At 45.9% G+C, this 20936-nt stretch overlaps 1 protein-coding gene across 1 annotated transcript in view; it reads right to left on the bottom strand.

Annotated features, from left to right (window-relative positions):
* The window catches only part of GPC3 (glypican 3), a 403812-nt gene extending 382882 nt beyond the window's left edge, over nucleotides 1-20930 (bottom strand). Inside the window, exon 1 of the mRNA XM_025852524.2 lies at nucleotides 20597-20930. Coding sequence (XP_025708309.1) covers nucleotides 20597-20771 — 175 coding nt within the window. The 5' untranslated portion in view covers nucleotides 20772-20930. The remainder of the gene's footprint in view (nucleotides 1-20596) is intronic.
* Nucleotides 20931-20936: the final 6 nt, after the last annotated feature.

The following is a 20936-nucleotide window of genomic DNA, read 5'->3' as shown; positions in this document are numbered from 1 at the left end:
GTTTGCCGCCCCTACCCTGGCTACCCTCCCCACCAAATAATCCCCAAGAGCCGTCAACTCAGAATTCGCAGCACACTTTGTCCCTCTAATAGCGAATTTTGCAATCTAGGTGTTATAGCTATTGGCATACTTTTTGTATTCCCACCATTAAATTGTACATTTCTGGAGGCAGGAAGTGTATCTTGGCCATCCTTGTACTCCCTGACATGGCAGAGCGCCGGGTATACAGTACACACTCCACAAATGCTTGTTGGCTGAATGAACGAATACTCATCCTGGATTAATCAGGTGGGCCCTAAATTCGATGACAAGCGTCCTTACAAGGGACACACAGGCGGGAGACACTGAGAAGAGGAGGCCGGGTGAAGACAGAGGCAGACGCTGGAGGGACACAGCCCACAAGCCGAGGAAGGCCTGGAGCCAGCAGAAGCCGGAAGAGGCAAGGAAGGATCCGCCCCTAGAGCCTGTGGAGGGAACGTGGCCCTGCTGACACCTTGATTTTGAACTTCTGGCCTCCAGAACTGTGAGAGAATAAATTTCGGTTGTTTTAAGCCACCAAATTTGAGGCAATTTGGTATGGCAGCCCTAGGAAGCTAACACCCCCACGCTCTCCCTCTACCCCACCTGCAAGTATCTGCCCAGCAGTATTGAAATGTTTCATCATGGAGGAGTCAGTACTCTGGTTAGGCAATTTCCTCAGGTTTTGTCTTAAAGTGCAACACCCCTGGAGTAATGTCCTTATTACCTCAAGGCTAAAGAGTTTACTTGGGATTTTCATCCAGCACGGGAAAGAAGGGAGTGGGCAGGCAACCCAAAACACCTGGATGGGGATAAGGGGAAATGTCAAAAAGGAAGGAAAGATTTTTAAAAAGAGACTCAAACCAAATTTTACCTAGGGTCAGCCCTAAGAAAGTCCTACTGACAGAGCCCAAATGTAACTTGAACAACAACAGTCCTATGTTATAAGAAGGAGGAAGCCCTTATAGAAGCAAGAAATCCTAATAGTCCTTGGCCCATATTTCTGAAAGTCTGTTAAGAGGGTGCTCAGACTGTGGCTCCGTCGGTTAAGTGCCCGACTCTGGATTTTAGCTCAGGCCATGATCTCAGGGTCGTGAAATCGAGCCCTACGTTGGGCTCTGCGCTGGGCGTGGAGCCTGCTTGGGATTCTCTCTCCCTCTCCCTCTGCCCCTCCCCGCCCTGTGCGCTCGCTCGCTCTCTCAAATAAATAAAATCTTTTTTAAAAAGGGGGGGGGGTCCTCAGACCAATCCAAACGCCTCATTCTCACTGCTCAACTGCATTTGTTTTCTTGTGCTTCACAAACTAGGCATATTTCAGATACATGAAGAAATGTTTGCAAGCTCCTAGCAAGTAGTCACAAACAGAGCCAGGCGACAATGGCAGATGTCTATCCACCTGGGCCTCCAGCCCAACCACGAATTTGGTTGGAGTCTCTCTCCTAGTCTCGGGCACTCGGGGAGATACTGCGTAACCAGCTCCCAAGCAAATCTCTCCGATGCCCAATTGCCCTTACTGTTAAGATGCTTCTCCCGGCTCTAATGGCTAACCTAAATTTCAGTTTCAAGCCAGTGCACCTTGTAATTACATTCTCAGCCACTGTAAATAATCAGTGCCCTCTATTTTATCTTTCCTCTTTCCTGACGACAGGAACCTATAGAAAAGGGGGTCGGTTGCCTTGTTAGTACAACACACGAACTGCACCTGAGCAAAATGCAACCGCAAGGAAATCAAACACTCACTCTTGATCCCTGAGGGAGAAGCCACGTTATTGATCTTCTCGCTTTTCCTACCCTTCAGCTGGTCTGAGTGCCTACACTGACATGCACGAGCGCTGTGGCATTTATGCCATCTTGGGGGATAGCTGTGTAAATGCTCCGGTAATTTCATACATCTTCCACATACTGTTGTGTTAGAACTTGAGAATCTGAAGGACCGCGAAGGACAGATTTTCCTCCTCCTCCCCCCGCCTCACCCTCATGTAATAGGAATCAAAATCCCCACTAATTGGCCCTCCTCCTACATGTCACTGAAGTCTAGACTTGGTGGCAACCCCTTTCTGTGGAAGAGATTTAATGAAGGAGAAAGTGCACGGGAGGGGTTTTGGCGAGCAAACCGTTGCAGAGCAACTATAGGAAGCTTCAAGACACAAGGCGTTCTTGGTAAGCTGAGACTGAAAGCTAAAGGATATTGTCTGTCTGTCTGTCTGTCTGTCTGTCTGTCTTTCACATGCACAAACACACATGTTGGTGCGTCCACTCTACCCTGAACCAAATGTCTCCCCAAATCGAGGAAAATCTAAGTTATTAATGCAACACCTAAAAGATTTCTCCATGATGCTCACTGGTGACTCTTTTCCTCCTTGCTTTCTTCGGGAGCTATGAAAAACAAAAATAAATTACCCAAACAGTGATCTGGGGATTTTGCTTCCATTCCCATGATTTCACTGAAAAACTCAAAAATTTTTAATAGTCACTTCATTCTTCTGTCAAGGCGTGGGTGATGCAGATACAGAGCTCCCCAGAGCCCCGTGTGGGCTCCAACAGGCAATGCCAGGAGGGCTCCACATCAAGCTACACGAACCCAACCTGGATCTGGGGTCTCCCTGTGGGCGGCCAGTCTTAAATAACCTGCCTTCAGACCTTCAGAAAACCACCTGCTCTCAAGATCACAGCAGTTTGGTTCAGGAATATCTGCCTCATTTAATTTACTTTTTTTTTTTTTAAGGGAGAAGTGCAATCAGAGAGAAACTGTGACACAGGAACTATGGAGCCAATTAGGTCCCAAACCATGCTGACCATGCGTGTCTAAGCAGTGCTGGGTTCAAGGTACCTGATGCTACAGTTAGCTGGGGCCATGATGGAAACAGGTTGATGTAATCACTGAGGCAGTTCAACTCCTAGATGATGACCTTCACTGAACAGGAAAATCAAATGCCCACGACCCCCAGGCTGCTGAACTCACTCAGGACACAGCATTCCCACAGATTCAAGCCACGGCTCCCCACCCCCCATGCCCACCTTCTTCCCCTCCACAGATCGGGAGACCCCCCCCCCCATGCCTGGTCCGCATCTGTCTACCTGTCTGCCTCCCCCACCAAGAGCAGGGAGAGTGGAGTGCTTGGCTTTGAATCCCCAGCATCTCACACAGTCTGGGTTCTCAGAACTGGTTTCAGGAGTAACTCCCAGAAATGCGGAGCCCTTCGCAAGAGTAGTGATTAGGAACATGGCTCCGGGACCAGACTAAGTGTGATTCATTTCGGAAAAATATTTGTCCTTGGCCAAGTCACGAAATCTCTCTAAGCCTCAGTTTCCTCATCTGTAAAATGGGGGAAATAATGCTACCCACCTGGTAGTGCTATAGTGAGGATTAAATGGGATGTTGCCCATAAAGGGCTTAGCACAGCGCCTGGCTCAATAAATGTTAACGATTATTAGCACCGCCCCCACCACAGGTGCTCAATAAAAACTCGCTGAATTGAAGTCACACCAGTGGGAATGACTAGCAGATGTGAAGGCGGCCTGGGCTTTTTTTTTTTTTTTTTTTTTTTTTTTAGGTTTTTCCCACCTCACTCTGCCCCGGATGACCTCTGAGATTTTTTTTCTTTTTTTTTCTTTTTCCTTTCTTTTCTTTTCTTTTTTCTTTTTTTGATTTAAAGGATCGAATAGGGGATAGTTAGGCTCCACTTTTGCTGATCTTCAGCTTTTCATTCAGGGCAGAAAACCAAGTCTGGCGAAGTCAGGCCGATGATTTTCTGAGAAATATGACAAGGCTATTAAAAACTCGAAATGAAAGTTGTGTAATGAGCATGAATCTGAATACATTTAAATTTCCTCTAGATCCGGTAACTCCAGCAACACCGTGACATATATTGCTAAGTGTGCTCTGGCAGACGTGAGGAGACCAAGGCCCTAAAAGATAGCAGGGTTTCTTCAAGGGTGGGGGTGGGGAGGGGACAAACAATTGTCATGAAAATTAACCCCTGAAAATGCACCGGATTTTATTACCAAACGGATGCCTGAGGAGATTACTAGATTTTTAGGGTCTTTACTATCAAGAGAGCAACCTGCATGCCTGACATAATTAAGAAGAGACTCAATTATCTAGTAAACTGAAATTTCAAACCACCCTGCTTACCTAAATGAGAAAAGCTGCTTAGACTAAAGCGTCATTACTTCTATTTAGACAAGCCTTAGCAAAGATATACAGGGAGCTAAAGAATGGGACCCCACATTCTTCCCCTAAGCCACAACAATGCCTGTTTATGTAAATAGGATCTTCAACAACAGGACGGAATCTGAAAAAAAAAAAATGTTTTCATTATTGTCTCTGAAAAAAATGCAAATGCAGAAGATGAAAGTCAAGGGGCTTTCACTATAATGGGCACTGAATAACCTAAAATATTTATTCTATGTGAGTCTGAGCCTGGAATCCAAGTGGTTCTAACAAGTAGGCAAGGACTCTTTCTCCTCAAAAATGTCTGAGTACGATATGAGGAGGCACAAAGCTTTCTCCGACTCGGTGGCAAGCTGAGTGCATATTTATTCCAAAACTCGGTTTGAATAACAAATAAAAGTAGTAGTAGATATCTATTTACGTTTATTTGGCACCCCTTCCAAACTCCGGGCCAAAACATAAATATCCTTGCCTCCATCCTCACCATCTGCCAATCAAACACCCCCGCATGACCATAACAACCTCCAGGCGCAAACTAAAAGCTCATTAAAGACTATATGGAGGCTATTTATAGAAGAACTAAACAAAGAAGGAACGAACTATTAGCAAAATTAATTAGACTGTTCATACTTTTGACGACTATTGCTATTTGTTTGAACTCAAGTGTCCGGCTCCTTCGCTGATAGGTATTGATAACTGCACGGATACCACATAGCCAGAGTTTTAAACTGCGCCTGTAGTTTTTTTGGTTCGAGAACTCGGGTTTTGACCCGTACTCTGTATATCAGCCTTCCTGTTGCTGTTCAGGCAGCTGATAAGAGGCAGAAATCCTTCTTGCTCATTAGGCCATTAGCTGCTGTTAAGCAAAGGGCTGGGGCTGGGGCTGGGGCGGCGGGGTTGGGGGGGGGTGGTGTTCAGTGGCCCAGAGGAATGTGCTGGACTCCACATATAAAGCCAGCCCCGATTTGGGGTTAAGAATTTAACCTTAAAAGGCTGACAAGTCATAAATTTGCCTGAGGTTCATATATATGTGTGACTTTCACAGTTTATATTTCCTAGCCAGGACTCAAAGTCAAAACATGTCCCTGATTAATGAATGGTACTAATTGTTATTCCTGACTCGAGAACATTAGTCTTTATCCGAAATATTTTCTTTAAAAACACAATCTCCTACCTAAAACTCTCTGGCTTAGGGGAGTTTGGGTAACCAGTTGGAAAAAAATAGGAAGAGGAGCCTAATGTTATCTGTTACTTGGTGCTACCATTTTGGTAGTCCAGATTGACTCAAATGCTTCCATTTCATTGTGTCCATCAAGCAAAGTGCAAAGGAATGTCCTCCAAATCTAAACATCTGAGATAAAGCAACCATCTGTGACTCTACACAAAAACTGAGTGGGGGCGGAGGCAGGGGTGGGGATGGAAGGGCTGCAGTATCTCCGAGCACGTTTTGTCTAACTTATCTTGTTAAATATTTATACGTAGGTGCATAACCTAACAGCCTTGGCCAAGCTTGGAAGAGATAATAGACACAGGACAAACAAAAGATCCCCCTAAGTGTAAAGACGAAGAAAAAAATACCAAGGAATAGTCCAACTGGAAGACGCTCTTTAACCTGAAGTCAAATTTGAAAGTAGGACAATAAAATCCTGCAAGTGACACGATGTCCTGAAATGTGATCACTTCATCAGGGAAAAGCAAGCTACATTTGGTTAGCCTGTGAGCTAGGTGTCAATTCCACCCCACTGTAGCAGTGTCTCAAAGGGGCTCCCTGATCTTCAGAAAAAGGCAGTTCGGTGGAAGACAAGAGATTTCTAAGAACAAAGATGCAATTTGCATTCATCGAGAATTATGACAAAGTGAGAGAGAATGTAAACTACATAGCAATGATCTGAGATACTCCAGTCAGATATATTTAGCCTGGTGCTATCTGTACAGAAACCCTTTTAAATACTCAGAGTTCTTAGAAAGTGGAATGTAAATTCATTGGTGCATATTTTAGAGCTCTGCAATTCCAAACTAAGGAATCGAATTTCGAAATATCCCCAGGAGAAGTAACCAGGTACCCAAACCAAATATGCGGGCAGAAACGGAAAGGCTGTTTTCTCTCCAGAATCACTGAGGGCAAGCGGATGTGGAGGAGGCAGAAGAAGATGGGGGAAGAGAGAGGAGAAAAGGAAATCAGGAGCTATAGGAAAAGGAAACACAACTTAAAAACTAAAATACACAGGGAAATATAAAACATTCCACTCCTCCAATTTTTTTAGAGAACAAGAAACACAAAACCATTCAATAAATATAACAAACCATAAAACACCTTCTGTTCTAAATTATAACCAGTTGAGAGAGAGCATGAGGATAGAAGAGGAGGAAGGCAAAAAGGGAAGATGTGGGGAGCAGTCCGGCAGATGATGAAGGGGGGCCTCGGTAGCTTTGGAGCTTTTCTAAGCCCCAGAAGGGCAGCGATGGGTGTGCTCAGAACACCCGCTGCTCCCCTTAGCTACGGGTATCCTAATAACTCAGGCTACTTCTTATCACTCTACTCTATGAAATAAATGGCGATGAGTTTTCAGAGACTTTCACATAGAACTTAGTCGGCGATACATCTCGTTGCCACTAGGACCTAGCTTGAAAATAAAACTGGATATTGCTGAGGGGTGGAGAAAGCCTGAATGATTGACTAAAGCTGGTTCCAACTCCTTCAAGCTTTGTGAATGAGGCAACCTTACTCCCTCAAAGAACAAAGAAAAGGCAATCTGACAGCTTTTGAAGGCCAAAAGAACCTTCAGGCAACGTTATTAAATTGACCCACAGCACTGAAGTTTCAAAGGCAAGAAATGACTTAGGTTTTAGAAATTAACACTTGTATAAAACCTTCAGAATTCCGTGGGGGAAAATAAACCTTTATTTCAGAAATAAACTTTGAAGTTTGAAAACAAAGCAGAAAATCAGTTTCTGAAAACGGGACTATTTGAAACACTGAGCACAGTTCTTCCATGGCCCTCTGAATAGCTTCAAAAGCTCCACTCTGACTTCTGGGGATGGCCAGAGAAGGTACACCCCAGAAGCCCAGTTAAAAAAAAAAAAAAAAAGTGGGAAACCATTAGGTCCCTAGGGTAAGAGCAAAATGGTCTTGGAAGACACTTGCCTCTGGCCACATTAAATTAAGCCAAGGCGTAGACAAGAGGCTCTAACTATCTGGGAGAGCAAAGATTGTTTTCCAAACTAGTCGCAAAGTTATTAGCCAGCATATGGGCTCAATCCAGCCCCTTCATTCTTCAACCCCCCTTCCCTCCTTCTCACCCCCACTCTCTGAATCTCTCTCTCTCTCCTCTCCCATCCTCCCCCCTCATACATTTCTTGCATACATTTCTTGTGTATAGATCGCTGGGGCCACATGAATGAATGAACAGCCAAGCACAGCACAAACGCAAGAAATCAAAAGAACGTGGACCTATTATGTGCAAAACCCTCCCCTGAGTCCTGCAAGGTCCTTGTCCTCAAGGAGCTTACACTTGGAAGCAGCCCTTCTCAAGCTTTAAGGTGCATACAAATCAACTGGGGATCTTGTTTAAAAATACAGGTCTCGGGGCTCCTGGGTGGCTCAGTTGTTAAGCATCTGCCTTCGGCTCAGGTCATGGTCCCAGGGTCCCGGTATCAAGCCCCACACGGGGCTCCCTGCTCAGCGGGGAGCCTGCTTCTCCCTCTCCCACTCCCCCTGCTTGTGTTCCCTCTCTCTGTGTGTCTCTCTCTGTCAAATAAATAAATAAAATCTTTAAAAAAATAAAAATGAAATGAAAGAGAAAGAGAAATACAGGTCTCATTCAGCAGGTCTGGGATGGGGCCTGAGATTCTGCATTTCTTGCACGCTCTCTGGTGATGCTGATGCTCCTGGTGCATGGGCCACCCTTTAAGGAGCAAGCCTCTAGGAAGACGAAAAGGTCAAGGACATAAATAACTAGAAGAGCAAGAGAGAACCAAGGCCATAGGAGAAGTACAATGAGACCAGGGTTCAAAGGGAACTAGGCATGGGGAACCGTGATATGGTTCATGCAGGAGATGACATCGCACGGCCACCTTGAAGGGTGGCCAGGACTAGAACATGCACTGACGGAAGGGAGACAGTCAGGTGGTCCACAAGCAAAGGCTCGGAGGCAGACAACTACAGGGTCCTTTCAGTTAAGGAGTTCATGGCCTGTTGTGCTTAAACAGAAGGCACACGGGCCAAGGAGGGAAGCGCAAAAGACATGGCGGAGATAGACTCGCAGGACTTAGCCATTTAATTCGGGGGTGAGAGGTGGACAAAGAGAAGTCCAAGATGATTGCGTGGTTTCAGGTCTGGGTACCGGAGCTGCTATCGCCACAGATGCAGAATGTTGGAGGGGGGCAGTTTTGTGCAGGCGGGAGGAGAAAATGATGGACTGATTTTTGGCTCCGCGGAAAGGGAAGCCTTAGCAGGACTTCTGGATGGAGATGTTCGGCAGGGCGACTGGCAGATCCTGAACTGGACAGCAAGGAAGAGGTCAGGCTGGAAAGGGAGACGGGAGTCATTCAAACAGCGAAGATAATGAAGTCATGGGAATGGGTGTGGGAATGAGCAAAGAGAACAGAAGGGGCAAAGGACAAACATGACTGGAGCGCTTGCATCTAAGAAAGGGTGGGAGGGTGAAGGCAAACAAGCAGAGACAGAATCAGCCCGAGAGGAGGAGAGAAGCCCGGAGTGAAAAATGTCATAAAGTCAAAGGAGTGTGGGAAGTTAAGTCAAATGCTTTCTATCCAGCCCATCTTCCTTCCCCTCAGAATCCAGTGAGCATACTGGCAAGAGCATGAGCTATCAAGTGAGACAAATCTGGATGCAAATCCTGGCTCCGCATATTACACAGGCTCGGGGAAAGTTAACCTTTCTGGGCCTCAGTCTCTTCATCTGTAAAATGGAGATGACAGCGCCACCCTTTCAGGTTTGCTGTGTAAACGAGATTAAATATAAAGCAACTGGCACATTGTAGGCACTCAGTAAATGGTAGTTTCTGTGCTCTTCCCTTGGGGCCCCTTCCATACTATTTCATTAACTTGAAAGTGGTCGTGAAAAAATCTACTGGAGAACAAGGGGTTTCAAGTTTACACTGAATGAAAATAGAAGCCTGGATAAAGGCAACCTCTTGAACAACAGGGAAATTAAAGAAACTCTTCATGCCAGAGAAACAGAGAATTCTACCACCCTTTCCCCCCACCAACCAAACACACACACACACACACACACACACACACACACACTACATCTCCATAGACACTTAAGAAAAATCAGCCCAATTACACAAGTATGCCTAGTATTTGCTTGGAACCACATGTTTCAGAGACCAGCCAGCAGGGCCCAGTCTGAAGTGGAATAGAGACCAAAGCTCCAAAAAGCTACAGCTTTCATTCTCCAGAGTGGGAGGCTGGTCCCCAGTGGGGGCTGGGGTGCGGCAGGGGGGCCTCTATGTTGGAACCAGGCAGGTCAGCTGAACTCAGAAGCCATGGACACTTTATGAGTGGTTGCATTGTCTGTACATAAGATATATGAAAGCAAGGCTTTCACGACACAAATGTAGGTAGGATTGTGAAAGACCACCCACTGCTAAGAGTAACAATTAACAACTTTCAAACAGTTTAAATAGCATGCAAAATTATTAATTACTGCTATCAAAAATAATAGAAATCCAATCCCTTGCTTCAAATGTGCTTCTCTACATTCCCCCCACACCCCTGTGTGTGTGTGTGTGTGTGTGTGTGTGTGTGTGTGTGTGTTAGCGCATTATCTTATTTGCAAAATCTTGGACCATGACAACATCTACTCATACTTTCTCTTAATCAAGAGAATTCTTGAAGTCTTTGGCAGTTTTTTTTAAATCACCAGATGTTGGCAAAATGCATTTTAAGATGTGTCACATGCAAAAGCCTGGAAAATATCATCCACACCCTTGACTTCCAACTTGAGCCTATATGCTGATGAGTCCCAACTATGCTTCTTCTGAACTCCAGGAGAGTGTATACACTATTTCCCAGTGATCTCATCTATTCCCAGAGTTTCAGTTACCATCTATATGTTGTTAATGTCCGAGTATGTATCCCCAGCCCTGATTTCTCTCGTCTGTCATCCAAAACACAACCTCAACTACCTAGCAGACATTTCTGCCTCAATGATCAAAGAACCTCTCAAACTCAACCCCTTCAAAATCAAACTCATTATTTCCCCCCTTAAAAACATGTTTTTCTTGGGGTGCCTGGCTGGCTCAGTCGTTAAGCGTCTGCCTTCAGCTCAGATCATGATCCCAAGGTCCTGGGATCGAGCCCTGCATCGGGCTCCCTGATCCATGGGAAGCCTGCTTCTCCCTCTCCCACTCCCCCTGCTTGTGTTCCCTCTCTAGCTGTGTCTCTCTCTCTCTCAAATAAATAAATAAATCTTTAAAAAAAAATATGTTCTTCTTGGGGCGCCTGGCTGCCTCAGTCAATAGAGCGTGCGACTCTTGATCTTGGGGTCATGAGTTCGAGCCCCCACGTTGGGGGTAGAGTTTACTTAAAAATATATGTTCCTCCTCTATTTCACTAAGCCAACAAATATTTACTGAGCACCTATTATGTGCCATAGCCCCACCACCCAGAAAAACCAGAAGTTCTAGACTCTCCCCACTATCCTCATATCCAGTCAACAAGTCATACCTGATCCACTTCCTCTGGTCTCTCAACTTGATCTTTTACTCCCCTATTTTCCGCCCTGCTTTTTTTTCGCCTGTATTACTAAGACTCTGTACCAGTCATTCTCCATACTGAATACCATTTTCTCTTCTTCAAATGTTTTCATGGCTCCTCATCATCCTTGGATACAGCCTGAGGAAACTCCTCATCATTTCCTGCCTACTTTTCTAGTTCATCTTTCCTCTACATCCACCGCCCCCCATGGCTGTTCTCCAACCAGTCCAAACCAGTCCAGTCCAACAAATGTGTCATTTTGTCTCTACAGGCCTTTGCATATACCTTACGTGACAGCCCACTTAAGGCAGCTAGGCACCCCTCTTCCATAGCTCAACAACCCCCAGATCCCTACACAGTTCCCTCCCTAGGCGGTGACTGTATCTTATGCATCAGCTCCTAGGTCAGTACCTGGCATAGAATCAGGGCTCACTGAATATTGTCTGAGGTAGAGAATGAAAAACTTTTCAATATTTATGCAGCAATGGCATATAGAGTTCAATATTAGTAGGTTGCTTTCCTGAGGATTTCCATCTGTTTTCCCAAACAACTAAATGTTGTCCCCAGTACAATCACTCCATGAAAGTTAACTTGGAAACTGCCTCTTGGGTCACATTCTCCTTGCTATGGACTTCAACATGCAACGTGGCCAGCACGAGAAGTCATTCTCCGAAATGAGTCAAATTCACAGTATGGGTTGACCACCACTGCTTTAAATGAGGATCACATCTCTGTACTTAGGAAAATGATGGAACTTAATAAATGAGCTCTATGATATCAGTGACAATTCACTCTGTAACAATTTGGGGCCAATCCAACTGAAAATGGTTTACTCGAGCTCTGAGAAGCTGTACCCCATAGCTCTTCCCAGGGTAAGTTAGGCTTTTTCTCTAGGTTATTAAGGATGTATAGATGTAGGGATAGTATATGTGTGTATGTGTGAGTGTACAAATGTGTGTGTGTGTGTGTGTGTGTGTGTTGGAACCAGGCAGGTCACCTGAACTCAGAAGCTATGGACACTTTATGAGTGGTTGCATTGTCTGTACATAAAATATATGAAAGCAAGGCTTTCATAACACAAATATAAGATAGGATTGTGAAAGACCACTCACTACTAAGAGTAATAATTAGCAACTTTCAAACAGTTTAAGTAGCACATAATTATAAGTTGTTCCTATCAAAATAATAGAAATATAGAATATTTATACATACATAAACTATGAATGTACACACACGTGTGTATATAAATATAAATACATATAAAACATATCCAAACACCACATTTTTTTAAAGTAGGCTCTATGCCCAATTTGGGTCTTGAACTCACGACCCCAAGACCAGGAGTCACGTGTTCTACCAAATGAGCCAGCCAGGTGCCCCTCAAACACCACATTTAAAGAAGGCTGGGGGGCGGGGCGCCTGGGGGGCGCAGTCAGGTAAGCATCCAACTCTTGGTTTTGGCTCAGGTCCTGATCTCAGGGTCGTGGGTTCGAGCCCTGTATCAAGCCCCACATGGGGCTCTGTGCTCAGCACAGAGTCTGCTTAAGATTCTCTCTCCCTCTCTCCCCTCCTCTCAAATAAATAAGTAAATCTTAGAGAAACCTGTAGGTAAAAATTTCTCTCTACTTGTCACTTTCTCCCCAGACTTCAGTTTTGAAGGAGGGGCAACAAGGCTCCCAGGACCACAAAGAACAAATAAATGGGCTTCACCTCCACCACCCCATCCTCAATCCTACTGCAGATCAACTTAGACAATGATGCATCCAGGGACTCAGTCCTTCTCTAGGTATATGCCATCCTAGGAATCTCATTCAACAGCAGTCAAGTCCTGTAGACTGTGTCTTTAGGTCTTTATTCTTACCTTAGCTCCAACCTTTATTAATAACTCTATACAAGGCACTCTACTCACCACTCTAGAGGATATCATGCGGAATCAAATATGGCGTCTGTATTCAACAGTTGTAGGGTCTGGCAGAGGCTATGAATAAGCTAGGTACTTCAAAAAAAAAAAAAGGATACTAAGCAAGAAGAAGTACAAATAGAGTATTTCAGGGACCCAAATGCACTTGGGACATATCTCCGTATTTTCTATGAACATGCAAGCTTCCAAATTCAAACGTTTTCCAATCGTTTCAGAGTGTTATGTGTCAGTGAACTTTCTGATACACACCAGAGTAAGGGCTTTGAATGTCCTCCCTATATCTGTTGCTCTAGCCCTTCCTCTCTTGCCCACGTTTCCCTCAGCTTTAATCCTCCAAACCAAAAATGGACAAAGAGCAATGGACTATCCCAGGATGCTGATACATACCACAAGTACCAGAATGCAGAGTTTGGGAGAGAGGGAGCAGAACCATAACTAAGGAGGAAAGTATGCAAACACAATTCTGATATTATTTTCAAATGAACATCATCCCTTTCCTTTTTACCCTCTTTCCTAGTTGAGCCTCTAGCTGAAAGAACTCCCGATGGGTCATCCCTAGCCAAATAGTTGAGTTTTCTCAGCTGACTTTCAAAGCTTGCCCCAATGCATACAGAAATTGAGAGACCCCTCAGGAGGCCCTTTATCCTACTCAAATAAAATTTCCTTGGCTGAATATCCACTTTGGATTATGTCCTTTTAAGTGTACATTTATGAAGCTTCATGTTATAGGTAAGAAACACCAAAGAAAAACTTACATACATTCCATATATGTTTCTGTAACTGACACCAAGTTGCATTATTTTTGAAACCTAAATGCCACAGATCTGTAAAGTAAATAAATGCATTTACGTATAGGCGGATATATTTAATTTATCTATAAACTTCTTAGAATAGCCTTGTAAACAAGCACAGAATACTTACCTCTTGGAAAGGTGTGGCTAGACTACTTCTTTCGGGGAATTATAGTACAGCCACATGAATTAAACCAGTCCTTTGTCACTTACCTATAGACAACAAATGGATTTTTGACCTGAAAAAGGAGCTGCTTTTTTTTAGAAACCTTAATATATTAGTAAAAGTGAATCAATTACTTAAATATTGGCTTTATGGAAATTTTGTTTGTAATACATTTCTACTTCCAATCATCCATTTAGTCTACAAATATTTATGGAGCACCTATGATTTGTACCATGCTCTTCGCTAGATAATGGCAGACACAAAGATGAAGATCACAGTCTAGTAGGGCAGATATAGATGACTCTGAACACATACCTTAAAGATGCCATACTCAGGATTTCTAATTTTCCAGTCATAAACTTATTTCCAAAAGGCAGACTCAAAAAGGCCAATTAAAATTGTAGTCTAGAATTCTGCTTTATTCTGGATTTATAAAAGAAATAAATGCATGCCACATTGTGGAAATTCCAAAAAACACAGGATATTCTCAAAATCCTCGCTTCTGAGAAATGTACATCATTCAACTTTCAGGTGGATGGATAGAATACAGTGAGTGGAGGTTTCTTTTATAATGGCTTTAACTTCCCTGTCCCTTCTTATTGCCGCTTTCACTTGTATTTTATCTCCCTTCCTATCAATTATTTATCAATATAAGCCTATTAAGTATACTTCAAAGAGCTTAGTAGATTTACTAATCTAGCATATAAATACAATTTCGACTACTGGAAGTAATTAACTGTTTGGAACACGAGCAATGCATTTTGGTCCTACCATTGACTCTTTTTTATTCATGAGGAAAAATACAAACTCTCAAATAAGGCTTTATCCAGCTACACACAAAAAGAGGCAAAAGTGAACACGCCTTTCTTGGTAATCACTCTGGATTCACTTTTGTTTAAAAATGGCGGACAAGTATTTCTAATACTTAGCACTTGGACAATTGAGGTTTAATTGGCCTAACTTGAAGTACAGAACTAAATCTTTTTTACTTTGTACATTCAACGAGGTCTTCAAGTGAGACTACCGTGCTCCAGCGAGGGTTTTCTCCACACATGCAGCATTTCAAAATGCACATTTTCTCTGCTGGTATGCCCACCTTCACCTTGCTTTCTGACTCACATTCTCCCTGTCATTCTATCTCAGAAGGTAAATTCCCATTACCCTACGCTGACTCTAAAGCCAGTCTGGGGCCCCGGGTTTGGATTCTATTCTCTGATGCTCATTTCTTAATGGAGTGCTGGGGATCCTGTTTCAAGCCAGACAATTTGCTAAATATGGGCAAATGAGTGTGGGGGGGGGGTTCTACCCACACTTTCCATTAGACCCTAGATTACCCAAAACATCAAACCCCTTTGCAAGCTTGGCTAGGGCTGAATAGATGTTGGCTCCTGGTATGGTGTCTTGAATTGAGCCTGTGCACAAATTCTGATCCCAGGCTACAGAAACGTGTGAGGTACTTCAACAGGTCCGTGCATGTGTTATAGCTCAACTCCCAAATACAGTAATGTCAACGTTAGCGAGAAAGGTCTAGCTGACATTCAATCAAAGAGAGTTTGATTTAAGAGATGTCTTACAATTTATGTGCTATAATAACTGTTGATCTGTAATGATACTATGCCAATCATAACAATGTTGCTAATTTCAATTTGTTCTTCGGGTACTCGACATTAATAAGCCCTTCCTGATGGTTAGGAGTCGCCAGCTAACTGAGGCAAGACTGAATCTGGCTCCAGTCAAGATATATACAGCCTGAAAAGTTTGTCCACATACCCCAGCAGTGTACCCGAACAAACTGGACTTGGGCTTCTAAAATAAGTAAGATGACACAGAGCTTAGGAAAGTATCTGAGTGTTCATAGGGAATACGTCATGATCTAGAAATTCTATTATTGTCAATAATTTACTAAATGTGCTGTGGTGCTCTTGGTATTGTGCTCAACACTGCACCAAATGCAGTGCTTTCCCTTTAAGAAGCTTCTAATCTAAAACATACAAATAACCATATGCAGAAAAAAGCAAGAGATCAGAGTAAAGGAAGCATTCACAAAAATGTACAAATTCAGCATGCCAGAACTTTTCAGTTGAGCAATATGATCCCTAGTGAAATTCTTTCCAAATGATGTATCGTGTGCACAAGTTATAAGTGATTATCTTCAATTTTCTTAGAAATGAGTAATAAGATACCTCTTAAGACCCATGCTTTTGTATATGCATCAAACACTAAAGTTGGCGTGGTCATTGATAGCTGCCATTTAAGGAGAAAACATATTTTCTGTCTTGTCTCATAGCAGACAAACCCAGGCCTCTTTCTTCCCAGGTTGGTAATAAGCAGCCTTTTTCTAGGCCACAGCGAACAGCAAACATGGCAACTCTAAAGATGTAAGTAGCAGAAAGCTCAAAAATATTGCATCAAAAAGACTGGACGCAATCTACCAGCCCATAAGAAAAAAAAATTGCAAAACTGACACCATCTGTGTCATCTAGCATCCATCAGAATCATCCCATGCATGCATCTCCTAATGCTTGCGTGGAATTTGCTCCAAGAATTAAGAAAACTCTCTTTAAGATGGCGGCCCTATTAAGAGCGACCGCCCTATCTCCCACTTCATCTCTTCAGTTCTTTTCCCTTGGCCAGGCTGGCTATTGTGACCATTTCAGCCAATTTCCTGGAGGTATTTTCTAGCCCTTTTCACCCTGTTTAATCCTACAAGTTTCCTGAGAAGCCTGTTTACTCGTAGGCTCCCCCACTAGACTGTGAGCGCCTTGACAAAAGGGGCTGTGTCTTACGCCTCTCGGCACCTCCAGCACCTCACGCGGGGCCGGCCAAGGAGCGCCAGGCTTAGGTTCCTCGCAGGCCCGGGCGCTCCACCGACCTCCAGCCATCTCCTCGACGGGCCCCACGCGGCCCTCCGAGCCCAGCCCAGTACCACCCGTCAGGACTGGCCTCAGAAATCTACTCAGACCATGCTCCGGAAGAGCCCTCCGAACTGTCCCCAGTTAGCGTGCAATAATGCAACTTTGTCAAAGTGCGAACAAATCACCTGCTCGCCCCCACGTCTAGTGCGGCCTCGGCAGGGAGCAAGTCCTCCCACACCCACACCCCGTGTCTTGTTCTCTCTCCCGACCTTAGGACCCCTAGCTCTTTCCAACTGATTGGGGAGCCGCGGCTGGTCACCCAGACACGGTCACTAGGTCTCACACTTTAAAACAACAACAACAACAAATACCAAACTCTCCCTTTGTTTCAAGAACGCTGATTTTTATTTTTATGGTGTTCCATCTATCTTGAGAAACTCCAAGTCGGGCTTGGCTCTTCAGGGTTGCCTTTGACCCACACGGGAGTTTGGCCTTCGGGATTGGTTCCTGCACTTTCCAGGGCCCTCTAAGGCAAGATCCCTCAATCTTTGGGGAGTTGCAACACTACCACGGTTTGTTTGATTTTCCCATTCCAGACCGTCCCCTTCACCACCACCCCCCACAAAAGCGGTGTATGGCATTCATAAAGTGAATTACACTTGATTTTTGTTTAGAGGAATTTTTTTTCAGACTTCTGTAACATTCCCTTGAGACAATTGGAAACATCATTGTCTGATTACTAGCTCACTTTCCTTGCCTAAAATTGTATCCATTCTTGATTGCGCCTGTGGGTAGGTTAAGCAAAACAAAATAAACATCCAGACTTATGAGCTCATTGGCTTTTTTCTGAATTTTTCTAAATTAAATAAGGGCAAAAGAGCTACACTGAAAGTCAGTTATATGGATTTTTCTGCCAAATGCTAACTCTGTGTGCCTGGTTTCCATCTGTGGTGCCTTCCAAGTTACAAATCCTTAAAAAGAGAGAGAGTGGGGTATGAAAAGATCTATGGATTTGGGGGACATGCTATTTAGAATTGCTATCCCGTGCCTTTGAACGCTCTAAAAGAAATGGGAACATGAGATTGTAAGGCTTTAGATCTGCTTTGTGGAAGTCTGGTGTAGCCCTTCAGCACCAGTGATTTATTTTTTAGGCTGGCTGATTTCAAATGCCATTCAGTCTCATCCATACTAGCATAAGAAATGTACCTTATCCACTCTAACCCAATTCTGCTAATGGCCGAAGTTAGCAGTCAATCCCAAATGCTCCCCCTAAGTGAGACAGGACATTCTTGAGGATTTCTCCTTCCTGTGACCAAATCTCATTTTATCTGGGACAAAAAGAGCTTTAATTAGCAGTTAGTACAGTGACACGGGCAAACTGAACATGGCTTAAAATACAGATGGGGGAAAAAAAGTCAAACGGTCACCTTGACGGTTCATAACTATCAAATAATTTGCAGCTCTCTCTCAATTTCCAGCCACGGAATGACAGCAGCAAATGACACATTTATTCACTTTGAGATGATGCACTTGCCATTGTATTTAGTCGGCCATTATCATCTCTTCTCTGAAATACCGATGAGCTATTTCCACTTGTGGACATTAGGATTTTCACCATGTTTCCCATTCTACAGTGACCAGAGTTGCCCAAGTGAAATTCAGGACACATGGTTTTCATGGCAAGACAAGAGTACTGGAAATCTGCGCAGTCCCAGCAACATCCAGGATATATGGTAGCTAGCTGCCTGGGTGTCACCGTATTTGAAGTTTGGCTTTACTCCAGCACGAGGCAGAAGAGTGCCTGCCCGCCATCTAGAAGGTGCTGGCCACCGCACACGGCTGTTTAATAGAAGTGAAGAAGGGAGGTTGGGTTTATATGAAGACCCTTGGAAAGTGATTTTGCCTATAGAGTTTGGGAAATACTGGAGGAAAAGGGGGAAAAAAATCCCCATTAGGAATTCCTGTCCTCTACAGCATGGCCATCCTTAGGCGGGGAGCAAGAGAGCTCGCAGGGAGGGAGCCCAGGCCAAATCTCTTACACACAGTGTGTGGGCCCTCCCAGTACTTGTATACAGATGCTGCAAAGAGGCCGGCAGCCAGAGAGCTGGGGAGGAGGAGGGAGGGCCAGCGCCAGCACGAGTGTGTGGAGAGGGAGGGGGGTGCTAAATGAGTATCAGTGTGTTCCTTCTGGTCTTTTTCTTCTTTTAAAGCACAACCTTTACTCCCTGGCCTCGAACCAGCCAGCCGAATGTGGCCCCAACCCCAACCCTGGAACCATTCATCTCACGGGGACTCATCCTGTGAGGACCAATTTTTACATTATCAACAAGAGCATGTTCTCTGGCCTTAGCAATCTAATTACCACGACACTTCGAGGGGAGAGAGATTGCGCCTGTTGTTTCAGCTCTGTGGAACTGATTCGTAGGTTGCCCCTTACAGCTCCTGCACACGCCCACGTGGTACGTTATGAACATTTAACAGTGGGAGAGGTAGTTCTCCCCTCCCATAGAGCGAAATCCTGCAACGCAATATTTAACATATGCGCAAATGCATTTCAGTCGCCAAAAGGGGTGACCAATTACCTTTGCAACCAAACAGCGGGCTCGCTCGGCTCTTTTCATCCACCTAAAGAAAAGGCTGAGGGCTGAGGGAGCGCCGGCTGCCTAGGTAACCTCCCGCTAGTGAACGCTCGCTGGCAGCGCCCACAGGGCGCGCGTCGCGTTCACAACTTGGTCCAACCATCAGGCCCGCCTCTCTGACTTGTTGAGAGCCACGAGCCAAGTTTTGACGAGGGCTGCTCCCCGATCCCTGATCCCTCCGAAGCGCGGGACGCGCGCCTCGCTGGAGGCGCGGGCTGGGAGGAGACCCCGGCTGGGAGGAGACCCCGAAGGCCACGGACGTCTCGGGGTTTGCGAACCCCACCGGCCGCTTCTGCAGAGCGCACCTCCGATAAATTAACCTGTTTCAAACCAACTCTTCTCGCCCGCAGTGTCAGTGTAGCAACTTGTCCTAATTGGATTCTAAGGCAGGCTTTTAGGAGTCCAACCGCGGGACAGTCAATCACACGGGGCCATTAATATTCATCTGTTGACAGCGGCAGCCCACAGCGAAGGTTAAAATATGCCCTTACAACAGGATCTGATTGTGCAGAACAAAAGGCAGGCGTTCGGAAACTTTCCTCCACCTAAAATCATCTCCCCTTCAGGGTCCAGCCTGTCAAGAAGGCAGATGAATTTGAGAAGGGGAGGAGTTAAATCATCTTTGGACTCCTGCTCCCCGGCCGGCAGCACCGTTTCCGAAGCGATTTTGCCAACCTGGATAAGGGACGCTGTTTTGAAGGGAAAGGTTCGGTCCTCCTCATCTTGGGGACCCTCCTACTCAAAAGTTTCCCCCAGCGTGTACTCTATCTGCCACTGAGGATTCGGAGATCTGTCCCCAACTTTGCCTGCACTTGGGCCCGCGAACCCCGGGAGCCCAGGCTGCGGAAAGGAGGGCGTGGGGGGCAGGCTGGGGAGAGAATGGCCGTAGCCACGGTCCAGCTCCGGCTGAAACGCTGGCACGTTCGTGCAAGCGAGGGTGGCGAATGCTCGAGGCACCGGCTCGGCTGTGGGGCGCCAGTTCGCCAAGGCCCCGGGAAGCAGCTCCCACCTTCCCGCCCTCCCCCCAAAATGGGCGCTCGCGAGAAGGCCCTCCCCGCCGTGCCTCCCACCCGCACCTTCCCTGACAGCAGAGCGAGCCCGGGAGATGCGGACACGGTCCACACTCACCCTTCCGCCCTCCTCCGGTAGACCTGGCCGGGCCCCGGGCGCAGCGACCACTCCCAGGTGCCCAGCGGCCGGGCGCACGACCGCGGCCCCACGAGGCCAGCGCGCCCGGGGGTACGGTCGCCACGCGCCCCCGGCTCCCCGCCGGGCGCGGGGGACGCGCGCGGGGACGCCTCCTCACCTGGCACGGGGGTTTCGGGCACCCACTTGAGTCCGGGCTGCAGTCTCTGGAAGAAGGAGCGGACCTGGTGACAGGTGGCGTCCGGCGGCGGCGGCGGGGGCTGCGCCTGTCCCGGGCAGTCCAAGCTGAGCAGCATCGCCACCACCAAGCACGCGGTGCGCACGGTCCCCGCCATCCTGCTTCGCGGGCAGCGAGGAGAGCGCGGGAGAGTGGCAGCGGGGGCGAGAGCGGTCCCGAGACTCGGCAAGGCTGGCAGCGGCCCTGAGGAGCGGGAGACGTGCCGCTACCCAGCCGCGGCAAAAGTTTCCTCGCAGCTACCTGGGCGCGGGGCGGGGGGGGG

This window comes from Callorhinus ursinus, unplaced genomic scaffold, assembly GCF_003265705.2.
Source record: "Callorhinus ursinus isolate GAN/ISIS: 27379988/994484 unplaced genomic scaffold, GSC_fseal_2.0 scaffold33, whole genome shotgun sequence".
NCBI lineage: Eukaryota > Metazoa > Chordata > Mammalia > Carnivora > Otariidae > Callorhinus > Callorhinus ursinus.
The sequence above is the reverse complement of the archived record's forward strand: the minus strand, read 5'-3'. Positions and strand labels throughout refer to the sequence as shown.